We start from the raw sequence: 18,621 nt of genomic DNA on the forward strand, positions 1-18,621 counted from the left end.
ATCATCATCATCATCATCATCATCATCACTGACGAACAGTTAGGCCCAAAATTGCTCATACCCATGCTAAAGTTTCATTTGTAAGGAATTTCTATTGGATCACTGGGTTTCTTCTGACTGGGAATGGCATCAACAAGTGACAAAAGATCTTACGACATCATACTGGAGATGTCACGCATTTGATTTCAATGTTTTTGTGAACGTTTTTTTTTTTTACCAAGAATACTTTTCGTTAAACTATTCATACCCTTTGTAGGCAATTAGTGGCAAAGCCTTTATCACAGAATCTCGATGGGATTGGACAACTCCATAATATGCAAATGAAGAGTTCATTTGCAAAAACAGATAACTCCGTTTTCACAAACCTTCAGAAAACCCATTTTTCTATCATCTAACTGACACAATATCAATCAAACTTCAGTTATGTCTATTTTTGTCATTTCTACTGAGTTAAATACACTCAACTTCAGTTTGATTCATATCATCTCAAGCAAACAGCAACAAAAAAAATCTGAAAATCTGCAAAAATGGAGTTATCTGTTGTTGCAAATGAACTCTTCATATTGTCTTCTGTTAACCTTTTCTCTGCTACTTTGCCCGTTTCAAATCATCAGTCAGTTTCTCTGTGGATGACCTAATGTTCTCCTCCAGAATATTTATGTGGTACCCGTTTCTCATGATACCATTTACTTTGGTCGTCTGGCCAATTGGGTGAAAGACCGACTTTCTTTAGGTAATGCTTTACATTCACGCCACCGTGCTTGGCTGTTGGCATGGTGACGTCTGGGTTAAATGTCCTCTCATTTCTTCTGCCAGAATAAAACTGCTGTTCTTGCTTCCCCAAAATTCCATTTTTGTGTCATCTGAAGGAAAAAAAAGTTGACAATCAAAAGCTTTCTTCTTTGTCCAGGTGAGCTTTTTTGTCTTGGAGCAGTGGGTCCCCCTTCGTCATTGTCCAGGGAGACCAGCTTTGTGCTGTGTTGATTGTAGCGTCTGCCTCGAACACCAGAATTGCTTTGATTCATCAGGATGGTCTTGGTTGGATTCTTCTTGGCCTCTCGCACTACGGTTATTGTCCATTCCTGTACTTTCTAATGCTTGAAAACACTTGCATATTGCTTCATTTCCTTTATCTGGCTTGTGAGCATCCACAAAGCACAGCTCTCTCATGGTTTTCAGTTGACTCGTAGCTGACTAAGCTAACTACTGCGTCAGCGATTCTCATTCAAAACTGCATCAGAAAGCTCTGGTAGTCTGGTAGAAATTCCCAGGATTGTTTGGAATGGCACAGAAGCTGAAGTTTTCTCTAAGTGTGCAACAATTGTCGGCATCCATCCATTATCTATACACCGCTTAATCCTCACTAGGGTCACGGGGGGCTGGAGTCTATCCCAGCTGACTCAGGGTGAAGGCAGGTTCACCTGGACAGGTCACCAGTCTATCACAGGTCTACACTTANCATCATCATCATCATCATCATCATCATCACTGACGAACAGTTAGGCCCAAAATTGCTCATACCCATGCTAAAGTTTCATTTGTAAGGAATTTCTAATGGAACTAACTGGGAATGTCATCAACAAGTGACAAAAGATCCTACGACATCATACTGGAGATGTTACGCATTTGATTTCAATGTTTTTGTGAACGTTTTTGTTTTAAACAAAGAATACCTTTCTTTAAACTATTCATACCCTATTCATATCCCGGTGAGGGTGTCCTCACCGGGACGCGAACCGGCGACCTTCTAGCTGCGAGGCAATGGTGCTAACCAGAACATGGCATTTAATGTTCTTTTTATGTGATTTTCAGCCTAAAGAAGTCTAATGGTTGAGTCACTATAACCAGCCAGGCATGGGTATGAATAATTTTGGCCTTAACTGCATACAGCACAAGGAGATGTGAAACTTACATTGAACCTGAAGAAGACGTGCCGTTGATGTTCGAGAACCTGCGGTGTTAGAAGCTGTACATGTGTAGCTGCCACTGTCCTCTGGTTTGATACTATTAACAACATATGTCCAACTTCCTCTTATCCATCTATTATCTTTTTTCCAATCAAATCTTGAAGGATAAGGGTTGCTTCTGTTTACATGACATGTCAAAGTAACTTTATCTCCTCTATTAATGGCAGCGGGTGTTGCAGGCTCCTTTGAAATCTGTACCTCTACCTCAGGGGGATCTGAAAAATAAGAGTTCAGCATTTCTTTAGGTTGATACAGTGCAACAACCCACTGAGAATACAGTGCTGGTAAGTACAAAATGATGCAGGATTGCCATTTAAATTTGCCATTTTTTCCCGGCTGTGAATACAAAATGTGGTGATTTGTTAATGGGAATGTTGAAAAAAAAAAAAAAAAAGAAAGAAAATTAAAAATACTAACATGTGACATTAATAGTGACTCCTCTTGAGCTTCCTACACCAAGACTGTTTTCAGCTTTACAGTAGTACAATCCGCTCTGTGATGCCTGAATTGATGGTATCATCCACTTGGCCTCTGAGGATTGCTTTTCACCATTTCGAAACCAGCTAAAGTTGAGGCTGGGTTGTCCTTTAGCAGAGCAGGTCAGAGTCACAAAGTCTCCCTCCTTGATTTCTCGACGGCTGATCGTAGCGGATGTGTATTTAGGAGCATCTGTGCCAGTACAAATGAGGAGAAATCAGTCTACACGTAGAGAGCACACGATGATAGTTTAAGCAGATGAAACGTGTAGAATGGAAACAACATAATCTCAGTAAAGAGTTATGGCTTTAAATTTAGCCAAGCAGCAGTTTTGCACAAATTTTACACTCCACATATGTAATTTTGAGAAAGTTACGTACTGACATGTAGCTAAAATGTTTGAAAACATGCAAACTGTGCATAAAAGCGAATGCAATTCAGATGTACTGCACGCACAAGGTCGATTTGTGTTGCTTGTTCATATATTAAAAGACACGCTGTTGACTTTTGACTCAATAATCAAACAAACAACTTTATGAACTTACATTGTACAACTATGCTGATATTCCGGGTCAAATAGTCGTCCGTGTTTCCTCGTGTTTGGCACGTAAACACATTTCCATCATTCCACCATTTGGCTGTAAAGCTGAGGGTGGTGTTTCTAGCGGACTCTGAAATTTCTTTGTCTGCGAGTTGTCCTGAGGGTGGTTTGACTGAAATTACATTGCTTGCCTTTAAAGGACATGTATTCAATGTGGAGCACGTGAGCGTTATTTTGTCATTTTCCTTCACGACTGGCGGTTGCTGAAAAGTGATCGGGCATGGATTCGCTGAAACAGAAAGACAACATCAGAAAGGTAACAGTGAGTGTAATAAGTGTATAGTGTAGGTATAACACGGTGCTGTTATGAATACCAGCAGTGGAAGAAGAATTCAGATCATTTTTTCTCATGTATTAGTACCGATACAGCAATGGGAAAATATTATATTAGAAATAAAAGTCCTGCACTGACAATCGTATTAAAGTAAAAGTAGTGTTTTGGAGGAAAAAATACTAATACAAATCTACTGATTTAGTTGTTGGATCATTTGAACATTTAACAAAACAACTTGAGAAGTTTAGAGCAAAAAAATAAAAAATAAATAAATTAAAATCACTATCTGTTGCAGCTGTTAACACTCAAAGACATCTGAAGCGTGACCCCGACTACTCGCTGCTTTTTGTAAGATGTCAGAAGCCAAAAAAAGTTGGCAAGTTTAATTTGTAAAACTGTGTTGTGTTTTAAAAGTTTGTTGCTTTATTCATTTGGTAAAACCTTCATCTTTAAAACTTAACTAAAGCTGCTAAATAAATGTAGTATTATGTAATTGGAATAAATTTACTTTCCAGTGAAGATGAATGGATGCATTTTATGGAGAAATAATTTCTAGTTAACTGCAGCATGACGATTAAGCAAAACTGCTGCCGAGTCGTAATTGATGGTGGTGGTGGCTACATGGAGCTACAGTCTTCTAAAGCTGGAGAGTCCCTGGAAAATAATGCTCTCCTATCGCAAAGTTTTCATAAAATCAAGCTATTCTGGGTAAAGAGATGTGCAAATGAGGGATCTGGTAACATTTGCCTTTCTATCTGGCATCAAAATCCCACCAAGACACTGAAAAGTGAAGGAAAGCTGTACTCCATTTTGAGTAGTTTTGATTATTATTTAAAAAAAAAAAATGTTATGAATTCTCATTTATCAGTTCTTTTATTTTCATGTAATAACCATCCCATGAAACCTAATTTCAAAAATTACTTTTTCTCAGCGCCACTAATTTGTTCATATATTCCTGCAATTTACCTCAAAATTCCAAAAATAAAAAGTCTTCATTTCAAGTAAACGTGATTTTATTCAGTCTTCACTAATCTGACACATGCATTCATTAGTTTAACACGTCTCCTTGTGCATCTTCTTGTCTTCTGATCTTTACTCACCCGTAACATTGAGTGTCATCTCTGGTATAGCCTTCCATATTGAAGATTTACTGTCTCCTACATATCTGAAAATGTACTGTCCACTGTCCGTTGTTTTCAGGTTGCAGATCGAAACACTGCACGTTGGGTTTGAGTCACGAGAAGCCCATGTTGGAGTTGTAGAGCCAGTAAATTTCACTCTGTCTGCAAAGCCTGGACTAACAGGACGTACTTTCTGATTTGTACTGTATATAACGGTGCCTGTAAAATTTGACCCAGTCCATATTGGGTCCTTCATCCAAAACCAGTATGCGTTACCAGCATAAATAGTCACCCTAACTTTGCATATGATTTCAACACAGGCCCCCTCGTTAGCCGTCAGCTCCTTCTGTTCTAGATTAAAGGGGTTGTGTTGGTTACACGAATCTGTGGTGGAGAATAAACGGAAAAGTCAGCTGATCAATACGACTTCAGTGCAAAATATCATTACAAAGCAGATATCACTGTGAAGTTGTGGAATACCCACTTTTAATTAGGGCCAGGAACACCAAGCACCAGGCTGTGCGAGCGTTCATCTTCGCACAGTATAAAAACTGAATCCCTGAAACAGAACAAACTTGCGTGTGAACGTGACTGCACACATCATAACCACAGCTCATTTTTGTATCATGAAATCTGAGCGTACACTTGAATCCTCCTCACCAGGCACTTCTTGTTTTCAATGCAAATCAGCTGCTGTGAAGATTTCTCTTCCTCCACTTACGTTTGGTTTTTCTGAGAACGATTAGAGCAACTGTTTTGTGATTAGAGAAATTCTGAAGCACAAACACGATCCTTTTTTTTGCATCCGACTACAGCTGCACGATTGATGGTTTCGTCTTACGGAAGGAGACATCGAGAGGAGAAGATGTCGACGCTTCCTCGTTGTATTGTTCTAGTTAGTGTGACTCGATGCATCAGAGTCAGAAACGAACGTTTGTCGAGTGATACGCTAGAGTTTGAGGGTTTTTTTTTTCACATAATACCTAAAATGTGATTTGGAGGAACATTTACTTGCCATCTGTTGTTTTAAAATAACTGCTGCCTGCTTCACCAGCCATGCATTCAAAGTACATTAAGAGTCCAAACGATATAGTGCATTTAATTTACTGATTAAGTCAGTTATCCTCCCATAATGTAAATGTAATGCTAATTTTAAAAAAAATTAAAATTAAATACTCCAGTACACTTGTAAACAGGAGGTAATTTTTTTTTTAGATCACTAACGATTAAAAATATTTCCCTTTTTCACCAAGATGCCTCTTTCTAAATCAAAGATTCTCCGTGTTGTACCTTTGCAACGCCCTAAAATCAGGATCTACAAACATGAGATTACTTTCTGAATTAAACCAGGGAATCAATAAAACCAAAAGATAGAAACAGGCTTGTTCTTACCTCACAGGATTCACTCACAGCAGAACTCACTAACCCTTCTAAAGAAACAGTAAAGTTTTAGAAGAAAAAGGGAACTTGGCTTATTCTAGAATTTGCATGCCCATGAAAGCCATCGTGCACAATCTTGACTTGTACTGATGAAAGTGATTAAATATTTCTGTCCCAGCAACTTGCTCAGCAGCTGAACTGGTTCTCACTTCCTCTCACTTCCTCTATTTAAGATTTGTGCTCAGGGTACGTGAGTGAAGTCTTTCCAACAGGCAAACAGCAACTTACAGTACTTGGCATTTATTTGCAGGATTTATGTTATTTACAGTGTTTATTAGTGCTATTAGCATGAAAACAGACTGTATCAAAAGATTTGGAAATATTGCATTAACTACGTGTTTCTTATATTTCAAAAGTAAACCACAACTAAACAGGAAATTCCCCCCACGAAAACAAAAAAAAATCATTTCCCGTCTTCAAGAGCAGCAGTCACTATCTTCTCAGCATCAGCAGCCATTTCATCAACAGCACCGTTCAAAGCCTGCATCATGGCGGCGAAGGAGCGGCTGGCAGAACGGGCGTGCCTTGGCATTGCCATCTCCAGTAGCTTCGACGAAACAGTGGCCAAGTCCTTCTCAGCCGCCGTCAGACGACTTTTCACTTCCCCTTTAGTGACCTCTGCCGAAAGTGCACAAGTCCGCAGTCCTTTAAGTCTTGCGGGTTCAAGGCCACGCTGCCGGGCCAGTCGCTCCACCGATTCATCGTCCAGGCACAGAGATAATTGTGCTTTTGTCAGGATCCGCACCGCTACGCTTGAGTCCACCATAGAGGCCACCATGGGTACAGGAATAGCGGACATGCCACCAGATAGCGAGGCGGCCGCCCATACTAGCGCTTTGAATGCCTCCTTTTTCTGGGTGACCAGGGTCGAGGTGAGTGTCGGTAGAGCCAAGAGCAGGGCGTTGGCTCGGATCTCCGGCAGGTCCTTACCCATGTCCTCCAACAGGCCAGGACAGTCACACTTCTCCAGGGTAGAGGGTTTGACCAGGTAGACTTTAGGTTGCGCCACGCCCTGAGATGTCAGCACTTCCAGGCTGGCTTTCCTTTTTTCTTCCAGGTTCTTTTCTGTGTCTTTCACAGAAGCCAAGAGAAGAAAGTACACAGTTTGCCGCTGCAGTGAACGAGCCTCCAGGAAAACCTGCACACTGTTGGGATGTGGTGTCTGTGCGAACGTCATAAAGACGGCATTGTAGCGGAGAAACTTCACTCTATCCATGTATCCCTCTGGTTCAAATGGGGATGCGGTCGGGACAGGCGGCAGGTCCCACAGGCGGAAATCAGGGTGTTTAGGGTTGGGGTAGCCCGCCACTTCCTCTGGGGCAGCTGGGGATGGAGAAGGAGCTGCTCCCTCATCACCAGGCCCGAGGCCACGGAGAGAGTTCATGAAGGAGGCTTTTTCATCTCCACGGTCCCCCACCACAGCTAAGTTGATCCTACTGATGAGGAGGTCTTCCACTGCATCCTTGACGTCGGATAACTTGTTGTTCTCTATTGACTCTTTGAGGGTTTCCAGGAGGTTTAGGCCTCTGAAGACATCAGCCATTGCTGTGGAAAAATGAAGACTGCAATGAATAAATACTGTGTATAATAGCTCATAAGTGAAACTAACACATGGATGGAGGAGAGACTTGCTCTTGAACTGTCCCATGCATTCATTTAGTAGGTACAGTTACTAAACATACAAATGCAAAACGTTAAGACTGAATAAATGTTTTCGCAAAAGGGTTCATTTAATGTTTTGGTCCCATCCATCCATTATCTATACTCTGCTTAGTCCTCACTAGGGTCGCTAACCACCGAGCCACCTTGCAGCCCCTGTTTGGGTCCCAAAGAAGGTAAATTCAGATTTTGGTGTTGTTGTTGTTGTTTTGAAGAAAGAAATTAGTTTTAAAGAAAAGCTCATTAAAATAAGAGAAAGTTAAAAGCAGATTTGATCAGAAGGTTCTAAAAAGCTGATGTGGTAAATTTAGCCATATCCCAGTCACATGGGGTGTTTTACTGAAGCAGTACTGGTTTGATTCAAGTAGGATTTTAAATATATTACTTGTAATAGAGTATTTTACACATTGTTGTTTTGGTTGTTTTACTTAAGAATTTGAACACTTCCACCTCCTCCACTGCTGTAATATATCATAATTACATCTACATGACAGGTTGTAATATAAGACTACTCATCCCAACATGAGGCCCATGTAATAATCAAGTAATGACATATTAAAAATGCTTTGAATTAATCTCCATTCATGAACACTACACACACTCACCTGTGCGTACGGAGCAGAAGCAGCTCTCCGGTTGAAATACTTTGCTGGTTGTTCTGCAGCTCTGAGGCACTGACAGCGTCGGGCTGATCTATTTCAGGTGTCCGTCCAGCTCGTGGAACATTCTAATCCTGTAAGCTCAGCCTTAATCCCAAAAAAATCAGTTTAAGCACATACGTGCATGTGTGTATGTAAAGCTACTGGCTGTAGCCTGCGAGGATGCACACACCTGTCCAAGCACATAACACACACAATTACACAATTTGCTTTTTTAAAAAATTGAAGCTTTATTTATGCAGTAACATGTACAGTATCTTTCAAAACTGCTTTCTGCCAAAAGTTGTGGCAAGTGTTCAAAGAAAGGAGGCCACAATTTGGCAGAACTTGCAGTTTAGTCTTGATGTACCGTAGTCTGATGTGTTTGGAGGATACAGTGTGTGTTTTACCGTCATAACAGTAGAGTTTATCATAGAACTGTAGTAGTCTAATGAACTGCAAATCGACAGGAAACCTTTTCCTCCTCCTGCCCACAATGGTCAACACAAATCTGACCAACTTAAACAAAAGATGAAGACCTCAGCTCGTAGTTTTAGCAGTTAAAATATTACTATACACCATAGGGAGGGTATGCGATGCTTTAACGCTAACAATGCTACATCTGCGTTTGTACTTTAACCCCATTTCTCTTTCACACACAAACAGAACTGGCATTCCGACAGTTTTGTTCGTCTCATTTACCATAAAAGCGATTGCATGAGCTTTACCAATAAAGAGGAACAAAGTAATATTAATAAAACTGACGGCGGTGTGCAACAAGTCGTGAACCACCTTGCAGAGTTTCACTTTGTCCTTTTAAGAGGAACCCAGCATGCAAAATATCTTCAAGCTGCTTCAGACGCTATTTTTAGCTCACATCCTCTCACACACTAATTTTTTTTTTTCCCCCAATTTGACGGCAGATACAATTCTGTGTAAATGTGTTTTCCTTTACCGCTATGCAGCATATGTTTAGTTAAAATGCAAGATAATTAAACTTAAATTCAAAACATCAAAACTGATCAAATGGCCAATAACTAAATAAAACATTGTTTTAGTCCATTCTTACTAATTAGAAGTCAAAGGTGCAGTTTCTCTGAAATGCTAAAGATTAAATAGTTATGTGCTTTCAAAAGAGAAAACTGTTCTAACTGCTCCCAAAATACAGTGTATGTTTAAAAAGAAAATACAACAAAAGTGAATAAACGTCATGTAATTCAAATCACATTAAAGCAAACACGTTATTTGTAAGTTGAATAACAGGATATATGGGCTCAAGTGAAATTGAAAGTAACACTTTAGATTCATTACACAATACATGCCTACAGGTTGATGTAAGTGTGATAAAAGTCAGCACTTCCTGAGATTTAAACCTTTTTGTTTTCTCTCTCTGTTCACCTTTATTTCTACGACAGACTCCTCCCCTTTAGCTCGGTGAATACCACATTTCTGGATGGATGCTCTGCCATTCCTCAGGGACAGTTTTTTTTTCTTCGTGGGGTGTGCCACTCTAGTTTTTCTCTTTAAAAAATACCCCAAAGTTGTTCTACTGGATTCAAGTCAGGAGACAGTGTGCTTTGGATGGTCATCATCTGTCTTCCAGCAAGCTTCTACAGACTGGGAGTCGTCCTGTCGATAAGCATTTCAGTATATCCACAGGCACCTATAATATCATCTCCCCAATAACTTCTGTACTCGTGAAGTCTCACATCGTCACACTCTCACCTTTGTGCTTCATTGTCAGGACTATGCATTCGCTGTGATGTTCATACCGAACACGCTGGACCCAATCTGAGCTGACAAAGTGTTTCTTGGTCTCTTCTGACCAACGTATATGCTCCTTATATCCACGAGGCTTCTTTAAACATTATTTAGCAAAGTTTATTCTTGCTGTTTTTTGCCAAAGATTCTTTTTTTTTCTCTGACACCATTCATTCCTTCACACAACCTGAGCCATGACAGAAACTCCAATTTCCAGGAGTGATCACATTGTCAAATCTGGAGCACTTGGCCGTCTGTGTGTTCAGAGCTTGGTTTGCATGTAGAGCCTGTACGAGGCAAAGCTAAATAGGATAGCCTGGACTGCAGCTCTGACTAGTGGCACTATGACCTCTTATAAACTTCTTGATTACTGCTGTGGTTCGTGTTTCCACTGAATTTTACAAGGTCATTGATATTTGTGTATCCTCTTCCATCTCTTTTATGTCTGACAGTCAACTTTTCAGTTCCTCTGGCAGTTCTAGAGTCAATTTCCTCTGTTGCTGTTTCCGTAACAGGAGTGTTTTTACAGAACAGGATTGTTAGTCCTGTGTCCAACCCCCAACCTGGAGGACCAGTGGATCACGCTTCGTCAGGCCTCTACTCTTTGACCTGTCTGGCATGGATGGCCCTGCCAGGAGACGAATCTCCAGGCAGCATAGCCCATGACAAGATGGCAATCCTTCGGCAGAGAGTAGGGCAACACCACTCGCACAGCCCAACATTGGACACCAGAGGGAAGCGAGGACAACCCAAGAACATCTGGCACTGGACTGTGGAAGGGGAGCTCAAGACCCTACAGCACATGGGGAACCCTTCAGAAGCTGGCTCAGAGCAGACAGGGATGGCGACCCTTTGTTGCTGCTGGGCTTGATGATGAACTCTGGCGTTTCTTTTCTATGCAGACATGCAAATAGAACCAAACCATAGGTCCAAAACTGACAAAGGTTCGGTCATTTTATAACCATATTGATGCAATTAGAGCAGGAGGAAATCACAGGTACTCAGTTCTGTGTCAGTGATCACAGGAGTGTTCACCTTTGCTGCTTTGAGTCTCTACCTCAGGGTCTGTAGTACTGATGCTGTCCCTACTGTTTGTCTTTGTTCATAAGAAGAAGCACTTCCCTTGTCAACTTGAAAATAATGGCAATTTTGAGAAGTGATGCAATTTTGATTTTTAAGATACGTAAATGATGTTGCATTGAAAATGAAGCACTGCTTTATCACCGCGTAAACGCTGTGAGGACTTAGATGCTAACATACAAAGAAAGACACCAAATTCTGGATAAGATGTAAACATGGATACCAGGATAAAGGTTTACCCAGGTTTCTGAAATTAGGATCTTATACTACAAAACTCCTACATTTTTCTAAACCAAGAACCCTTTTGTACACCGTGTCTTAAATGGAAAAGAAACAAATAATAATCTCCCATTAATCAAACATGATTTCAGTCTCCTGAAGTAGTTAAAGTGTGAGCATTTCGTCAACTTTTTTTAACTTATTTTTTGTGCTTTTCGTTGTATTTTCAGTACTCGGTGTGCTCACACAAGTCATGAGAAGCTACAGTTATGTAACGTATGGTTTGCACATTATTGAGAACTATATGTGCTGGTTGTAATCTACTGTGCAGTGGTCACATCTGCTCAAGAGTTGATTCACCAAGTAAGCTGTACAGTTTTAGAAGTTCACTTTTTGAAAACTAATAAAAAAAAATCACAACCACCACGGTAGAAACTGCACACATGGCATTCACACATAACAGCAAGAAGACATTACATCAGAACAAATCACAGAAATGACAACATCCTCCAGCAGATGACAGTTTTAAACCTGACCCATTATGTCCTGGACATTGGAATACACTGCCACATCCTCCCCGTCCTGCTCTTCTGGTGGACAATGCTTAGTCTCCTCATCCTCACCTAGAACCTGGCCCTCATCTCCCTCCACCGCTGCTGCTTTCTTGATTTCAGCGTAGTCCGTCTCCGTGGTTCCTGCCTCTGCTGGACTTTTTCTTTTTGACAGGGAAAAATCAATATCGGAGTACTCGACGTCTGATTTCCCTGCTGCTGTAGCTTCTGCTTCCTCCAGTGTCTCCAGGTCCTGGATCTGATCATCTTCCACTATCTGTCAGGTATTACACAAATGATACGGATCATTAATCAGCTGCTACAGCACCGGACCAAACTCAGTTCATTTCAGTCTGAACTCCTGCACTGCTGTTTTGCATACTGTACTTCCCCCATGCTGCCACTAGATGTCACCAAAGCACAATCCTAATCACTGGGGCTTTAGCAAACATAAAACATATTGTTGTATAAATAACAATACCAGTGGATCCTCCTGAATCATCCCCATCTCCACAGTCTCAGCCAGATTTCCATGAGTCTTCTTGTTTCTATTTCTGTGAAGAAATAAGTAATAGTAAATGATCAACACTTACACAGCGCTTTTACCCAAAGCGCTTTACAATGTGTTTCTCATTCACCCATTCACACACATTCGTACACCAATGGCGACAGAGCTGCCATGCAAGACGCTAGCCTGCCATTGGGAGCAACTTCGGGTTCAGTGTCTTGCTCAAGGACGCTTCGACTGTGGAGGGGATCGAACCGCCGAGGACAGGCCGCTCTACCACCTGAGCCACAGCCGCCCATGTTTCATGTTTAACTATTATATCAACATTTCAACACACATTAAAAGCCCCATTCTTGCGGTTTTGTATATTTTGCCCCTCTTAACACAATTTCCAAACATCCTCTGTTTCTAATCTTTTTCCAAGTTCTGACATTTAGACAATATTGAGATGCTTTCGCTTGCATATTTTAACAACCGCTACGACATTATGCACATGCAAAGCACAAAATTCCTACAAAACACTTGATAGCGTACCTGCAGCATGTCCACGCCAAGCAGAAAATGATCGCTGAAAACACTGTGCCAATCAAAAATGTGATGACAGTTTCCAGTTGGGTAACAATTCTGAACCATTTCACGCTTTGACCTACAATCAGGAACAAGTTGTTAGAAAAAATAAACCCAGCTTCTTGATCTACAGTTAACAGATGTGCATTGAATCTACACATTTTGTACAAATTGAAGAGGGAGATCAAAGACGCATTCACATGACGAGCGGCTACCTTCTTCTGCTGCTTCGTTGACAATGAGGTTCCCTTTTGTTTCTCCATTTTTGCTGCGACTGACACAAACAGCAGAGGTGTCGCTGTGGCCTTTAGCGGACAGGATGATGGTGCTGTTGATTGTGTGGTTTGACACGGCGGTAAGGACAAAGTAGTCGGTGAGGTTCTCCAATAGAGGCCATTCGATGGCGGGTAAGGGAAAACCCTGACTGATGCACACGCAGGTCAAGACCTCCGACTGCACCTCACATCCAGACCCGTTCAGGATCTTTGGTTGCGCTGCGAGGAAGCAGAATTGAAACATCAAACACAAGCATTCAGTGCTCAGCTGATTTTTCTTTATAAGGAAGCTGCTCACAAGTTTACTCATGAGAAGCAGTTACAGTTTGTGTTTGAGCCATAGACTGTATAAAAGATGGACGTAGCTACCGTGACGTCACCCGTTGGTTTCTGCACTGAGAAAATGAAGCCAGGGTTTTGCTACTTCCTGGTTGACATCTTGGATTTTTGGAGCCAGTGACGCAAAAATCGTCGGAGGGGGGCGGAGCCATAGGAGCAGCGATTGGTCAGATGGATTGAGAGGCGGGCCCTCTCTGTCCGCCCACATTTACCGCCTTCTGCTCGCTTCGTCTGCATCGTCGCTGCCGACTGTCAATCAAGCCAGCCACGCCCCTTGCCCCGCAAAATGTTGAAGATTTTTAAAAAATTCAGTATTGATTTATTTTCAGATTGACCACCTGATCTCTGGATTTGACCATGAAAACTAATTTTAAAAAAAATCCTGAGCTGTAGGAATGTAGTGATCTGTGATAACTTCTTTTCCAATTCCAGTCTATGGGAGCCAGGGCTTTTTGGAGCCAGCAGCTAGCGGACGTAGTGATATTGCAGGTTTTTGACACTTCCAGGTTGGCTTCATTTTTCAGGGCCGGTTGCTACGTCCATCTTTTATACAGTCTGTGGTTTGAGCCAACTTTAGTTCACGTGAAAAGAGATGGAGCAAAATTCCTAACGCTGCCCTCCAGTGGTCCTATGTTTCCTTACACGTTCAAGACAATATTTTTGATATACAAATACGATATTTTGCTCAATACAGTATTTTAATTTTTTATTCTTTATCTCACCATATTCTATTTTTTGATTTGATTATATCCTATTTCACCTACAACATGGCAGCTACTGCGACTGTACAGTTGTTGCTACTGTTCTGTGTCCAACTGCTCTATGTGCCTTTGAATTACCACCAAGGAATAAATACAGTTTTTCGATTTGAATTTCAAGAATTTAATCAGGCAACAGATTTTCTGCTCTGAAAACGTGGCTAAAGCTAGACACATCTTGGAAACTTTTCCGATGCTTGTTTGTGCTTGTGATAGACAACGAGATTATAATGAAGTATGATTAGATATTAGATAATGATGATCTAAGGCAAATTAAATTAAATCCTTGCAGTAGCACTAACCTCTTAAGACCTGACATCACATTTTGGGTTACATTACCACAGTAGTTAATTTTCATTTTATTATTGTTATTTTTTTAATTTTAATTTTTCATATTTAAAATATTTTTTTACATTTTTTAATTTATATATATTTTTATTTTCTTTATAATTTTTTAAAATTCTCTCTCTAAATTCTGTTTGATCAGGTCAAATAGCTAATACAAATAAAAAAATGATGGGTCTTAAGAGGTTAAACTACGATTTTGTGCCTACACACACATGTTGTTTTCATTGTTTCTGGCTCTGTGCTGCAGCATGTTTTAGGTTTTAACTGCTGAAGTTAACTTAAATATAAAGCCAAGGACAGTTATGTAAAAATGCTGATAAAGAACATTTCTAATGCACTTACCCTTCACTGTGATCTCAACTTTTTCTATGAGACTGTTGTTCGTCTGTTTTGCTGTACAGACGAACTGCCCAGAATCTTCTGTTGTCACGTTCTGAATGATGAGAGCGGATGTTCCAGTGCCATTATTCAAGTCAGGTTCAGTGTCATTGATCAGGCTTTTGTTCGCGCCGTGTTTCGTCCACGTGACGACGGCTGGAGGGAAACTGTCGGCGGTGCAGGTCAGATTCAGAGCATCGCCCTCCTTCACAGTCCTGGTTCCAGTGATTTCAGGTTTCTTGACATCTTTGAAACAAAATTTTGGACAAATAAAAAGTTCATCAGGCAACACAAACTTATGTACAGCTCCGGTTCGAGGCTGGGAATCAGCTTAAAGCCTCTGAAACGATGCTAGTTATTGATATTTGATCATTTTAAGAGCATTGCAGGAGAGAGTTTATAGTGAATGAGGAAGAGAGAAACGTAAAGCGACCCATAAAAACAACTTCCAGGAACTAGTTTTGAATTTGAAGTGAACCTTTGCTTGAAATTTAAAGAATTGAAACAGAAGTCGCTCAATTTAAAAGCTGTAAATGGAACGCTCAGTCAGTGCAACAGCTCTGAAGCTACTGTAACAGGAAGGTGGGAGGTCAGAAAGTTTCAGATAAGCAGCCACGATGATGCCCCCAAATAAAGCAAAAAACTAGAGACATACAGTAGAAGAAAAACACTTCAAGATGTTTTACTCACAGGTTACATTCAGAGTCACCGTCTCCTCCTCCTCTGTAGTCTGGTTACCTGTACAGCGCACCCTACAGGTGACCGCAGCGTTGTGGTGTTCGGCTGAAGGTTGAAATGTCAAAGTCGACGTTCGTCCCTGACTGTCTGTGGCGTTCCCTGTGCTGTTCCGGTCTGTTCCTCCCCACGTCCAGGCGAATTCAGGATCCGATCCGGAGCAACGAGCGGGCGCGGTGCAGGTCAGCGTGGCCTGATGCCCCTCTGTCAGGGCAGGAATCATCACCGAGGGCTTTCTGCTCAGATCTGAAGAGGGAACCCGAGAGCAGAATTAAAATTTGCAGTCAGGATGTTAGTGGTGGAATCAGGTGAGAGGACGTGAGGCTCTTTGTCATGTCAATTTGGTAACCTACAAAGAGGAAGTGAATAGAGGGCATAGCGGTGTGGTTCTGAAAATGAGACTCGATATATCAGTGTGATTGTGGTTATTATTTAATAGCCCATCATTAGTTCAAATGGTGCAAAATAAACAATAATTAGCCAGCTTTTTTAGCAGTGATGTGCCGTCAGGGCCACCGAGGCCTTCTCTGCTGGCCTGAACTCTATCACAATCACTGACTTAATATTTTAATCTTTTCACATTATTCCCAGCAGTTCTCTTCATTTCATAGCGTGTCTCTGGGCTGTGGTGTCTCCAGCTATATATGTTTATATTACAGCTTTTATCCAATCATATTTCAGCCATCGTGTGTTACCAGGGTCACAGAAATCTGCCCTGAGGCCTTCAGAGTCAAAAGCGCAGGCGCCTGTAGCTTAAAACGCATTGTAATGAAACTGTTAACCAATCAGATTGAGAGTTGGTGGTCCCAGGACCAGCTAGCTGGCCTACGATGACACTTTCACGTCCTCTGATTGGTCAGAGAGCTCAGCCACAGCTAGCGGTTCGTATCTGTAGCGACCTGCACAAGCTAAAACTTTCATAAAAGTATTGTTTGTTTGTTTTTTTCATGTTAATTAAGCAGACATTCTCAGCCCTAAAGTGAATTAAAACTTATCCCAGAAACACGACTGGACAGCAACTTTCAGCATCAGCCTCCATGGAGATAGAACAGGACTGATTGTTGGAGGTGAAACACGGATTAGCTGCTCAACAGAGTGATTCAACTCTTCAGGATGAAAGAAAGGAGGATGGAGTTGAAGTTTTGGTGAGTAAAATATACATATTTGTCATTTTACTGGGTTGATATTGATGCTCCTGTTAGATATGATGTATATGGTACAATTAACGGAGACTTGTTGAATTATTTTAATGGGTTTCTTGCTCTAGTGATGGCATTCATTCTCACTACATGAGACCCCAGTCTGCAGTGCAACGTTCTGTTACGCTGCCTTTCTGCATAATACTGATGGTTTCTATAGTCGTGGCGTCATAATGAAGAGGTGATTTGATTCAGGTAGGACGCCACTGAAGGCCGAGGAGTAAAATGCACGACCCTCCACTGCTTTCTAGGTACACCTACTAAAGCAGGGGTGTCCAATCCTGGTCCTCGTGGGCCACAATCCTGCATGTTTTAGATGTTCCCCTCTTCCAACACACCTGATTCAAATGATCAGCTCATCATCAAGCTCTGCAGAAGCCTGATAACGATCCTGATCATCTAAAACATGCAGGATTGTGGCCCTCCAGGACCAGGATTGGACACCCCTGTACTAAAGCAATCTAATACATCAATCCTTCAATAAGTTCTTCACTTCATAAAGGTTGTGTTGTTAAATTTCTGTCTTAACTGTTCGAGTGAGATGTTGATCTAACCGTGATGGATGTTGCGCTGATGTTAAATTTATCAGTATTTTATCACGCTGACGGACATTTCAGTCACTTTATGTCTGTATCAGCGACGCTATCGGCTAAACGTTGTAACAGAAACATCTCTCCTCTCCGTTTGATGCAGTTCAGCGAAGATTCCAAAATGGCAGCAAGTTGTCGTGAATGTTATTGTGGGTTTACCCTTGATAAATAAATGCTTTATTAATTCAAGACTCATTGTGCATGCTCATGTGACGGCCCCACCTAGTCCGTTGGTTGGGCACATTGGCTGTCTGTGTTTGGCTCTGTTTCCTCAGGTCCCTAGACTGCTGGAGTGGGCGGGCTTACCTGCGTAGCGCCCTTGGGCCAGGCTACAAAAGGGCCTACCCCTTAGCTCCTACTCTCTCTCCTCCTCACGCTTGCGACTTTGGTTTGTGGCATTCTGGTTTGGTTTTCACATCAGACAACACTTGGCACCACATTGCCTCCTGGCATCCAGACATCCGCACCCACACTACTGATACCACTGACGTACACACCTCACTTCGAAATTAATAAAAGCTTACGTTAAAATCTGGCAATACCTGTGTCGTCTCCCCTCTTTTGCCATAACCTATTTGCCGGGTTGTGACACTAAACAGAAAAGCTGGACTCCTAAACAACCTGCAAAGCTGCAAAAGTTAAAAATTTTAAAGTGCTAAACGTTTATGACGATAATTATTATGAGGCCTTATTTTTTGCAAAATAAAAAAGATGCATTTAGTAGCTCCAACAGTAATAATAAAACAAAGAAACTGCATTCAATATGAATTGAATTCTAGCAGCAGCATTGCGATAAAGCGATGCACTGTACCTGAGCTGGCACTGCTGCTCCTCACTTTGAAGAGCAGAGTCATCCAGACGACAACAATCATTCTGAGTCGATGAATAAGACTCGGCCGCTTTCTCAATAGGATGCACGTTTTTCCTTTGAAAAGACAAACTTTTTTTAAAATGACAAACACACAGGAAGCCCAGTTGATCAGAGCGTTGCCACAACAGCTTGCAACACAGATGCTAATACAGGATTCTGCATTTTCTACATATTCCACAGTGATGTTAATGAATTTGACTACTGTCTTTCCCTTGGGTTTCAATTCCTAAAACCTCTGAACATCAAATAATTAAACATCTGTGCC

At 41.3% G+C, this 18,621-nt stretch overlaps 3 protein-coding genes across 3 annotated transcripts in view; all 3 read right to left on the minus strand.

Annotated features, from left to right (window-relative positions):
* Positions 1–5,802, minus strand: part of LOC103363697 (B-cell receptor CD22) — a 7,378-nt gene extending 1,576 nt beyond the window's left edge. Inside the window, exons 1-6 of the mRNA XM_008290552.1 lie at positions 5,101–5,802; positions 4,925–4,999; positions 4,420–4,824; positions 2,990–3,274; positions 2,385–2,636; positions 1,913–2,182 (exon numbers count right to left, since the gene is read on the minus strand). Coding sequence (XP_008288774.1) covers positions 1,913–2,182; positions 2,385–2,636; positions 2,990–3,274; positions 4,420–4,824; positions 4,925–4,973 — 1,261 coding nt within the window. The 5' untranslated portion in view covers positions 4,974–4,999; positions 5,101–5,802. The remainder of the gene's footprint in view (positions 1–1,912; positions 2,183–2,384; positions 2,637–2,989; positions 3,275–4,419; positions 4,825–4,924; positions 5,000–5,100) is intronic.
* Positions 5,803–6,283: 481 nt separating this feature from the next.
* Positions 6,284–7,423, minus strand: irgq2 (immunity-related GTPase family, q2). The gene has a single exon (XM_008290553.1). The coding sequence runs from the start codon at positions 7,421–7,423 to the stop codon at positions 6,284–6,286; it is 1,140 nt and encodes a 379-aa protein (XP_008288775.1).
* A 3,704-nt stretch (positions 7,424–11,127) lies between these two features.
* On the minus strand, positions 11,128–18,342 carry LOC103363695 (sialic acid-binding Ig-like lectin 5). Its single transcript, XM_008290550.1, has 7 exons — positions 18,297–18,342; positions 15,652–15,942; positions 14,926–15,207; positions 13,079–13,357; positions 12,831–12,942; positions 12,270–12,342; positions 11,128–12,065 (listed from the first exon to the last, which is right to left on the minus strand). The coding sequence occupies exons 1-7, from the start codon at positions 18,337–18,339 to the stop codon at positions 11,763–11,765; spliced, it is 1,383 nt and encodes a 460-aa protein (XP_008288772.1). The 5' UTR covers positions 18,340–18,342; the 3' UTR covers positions 11,128–11,762.
* Positions 18,343–18,621: the final 279 nt, after the last annotated feature.

The sequence above is a fragment of the Stegastes partitus genome, unplaced genomic scaffold, assembly GCF_000690725.1.
Source record: "Stegastes partitus isolate 25-593 unplaced genomic scaffold, Stegastes_partitus-1.0.2 Scaffold682, whole genome shotgun sequence".
Lineage (NCBI taxonomy): Eukaryota > Metazoa > Chordata > Actinopteri > Pomacentridae > Stegastes > Stegastes partitus.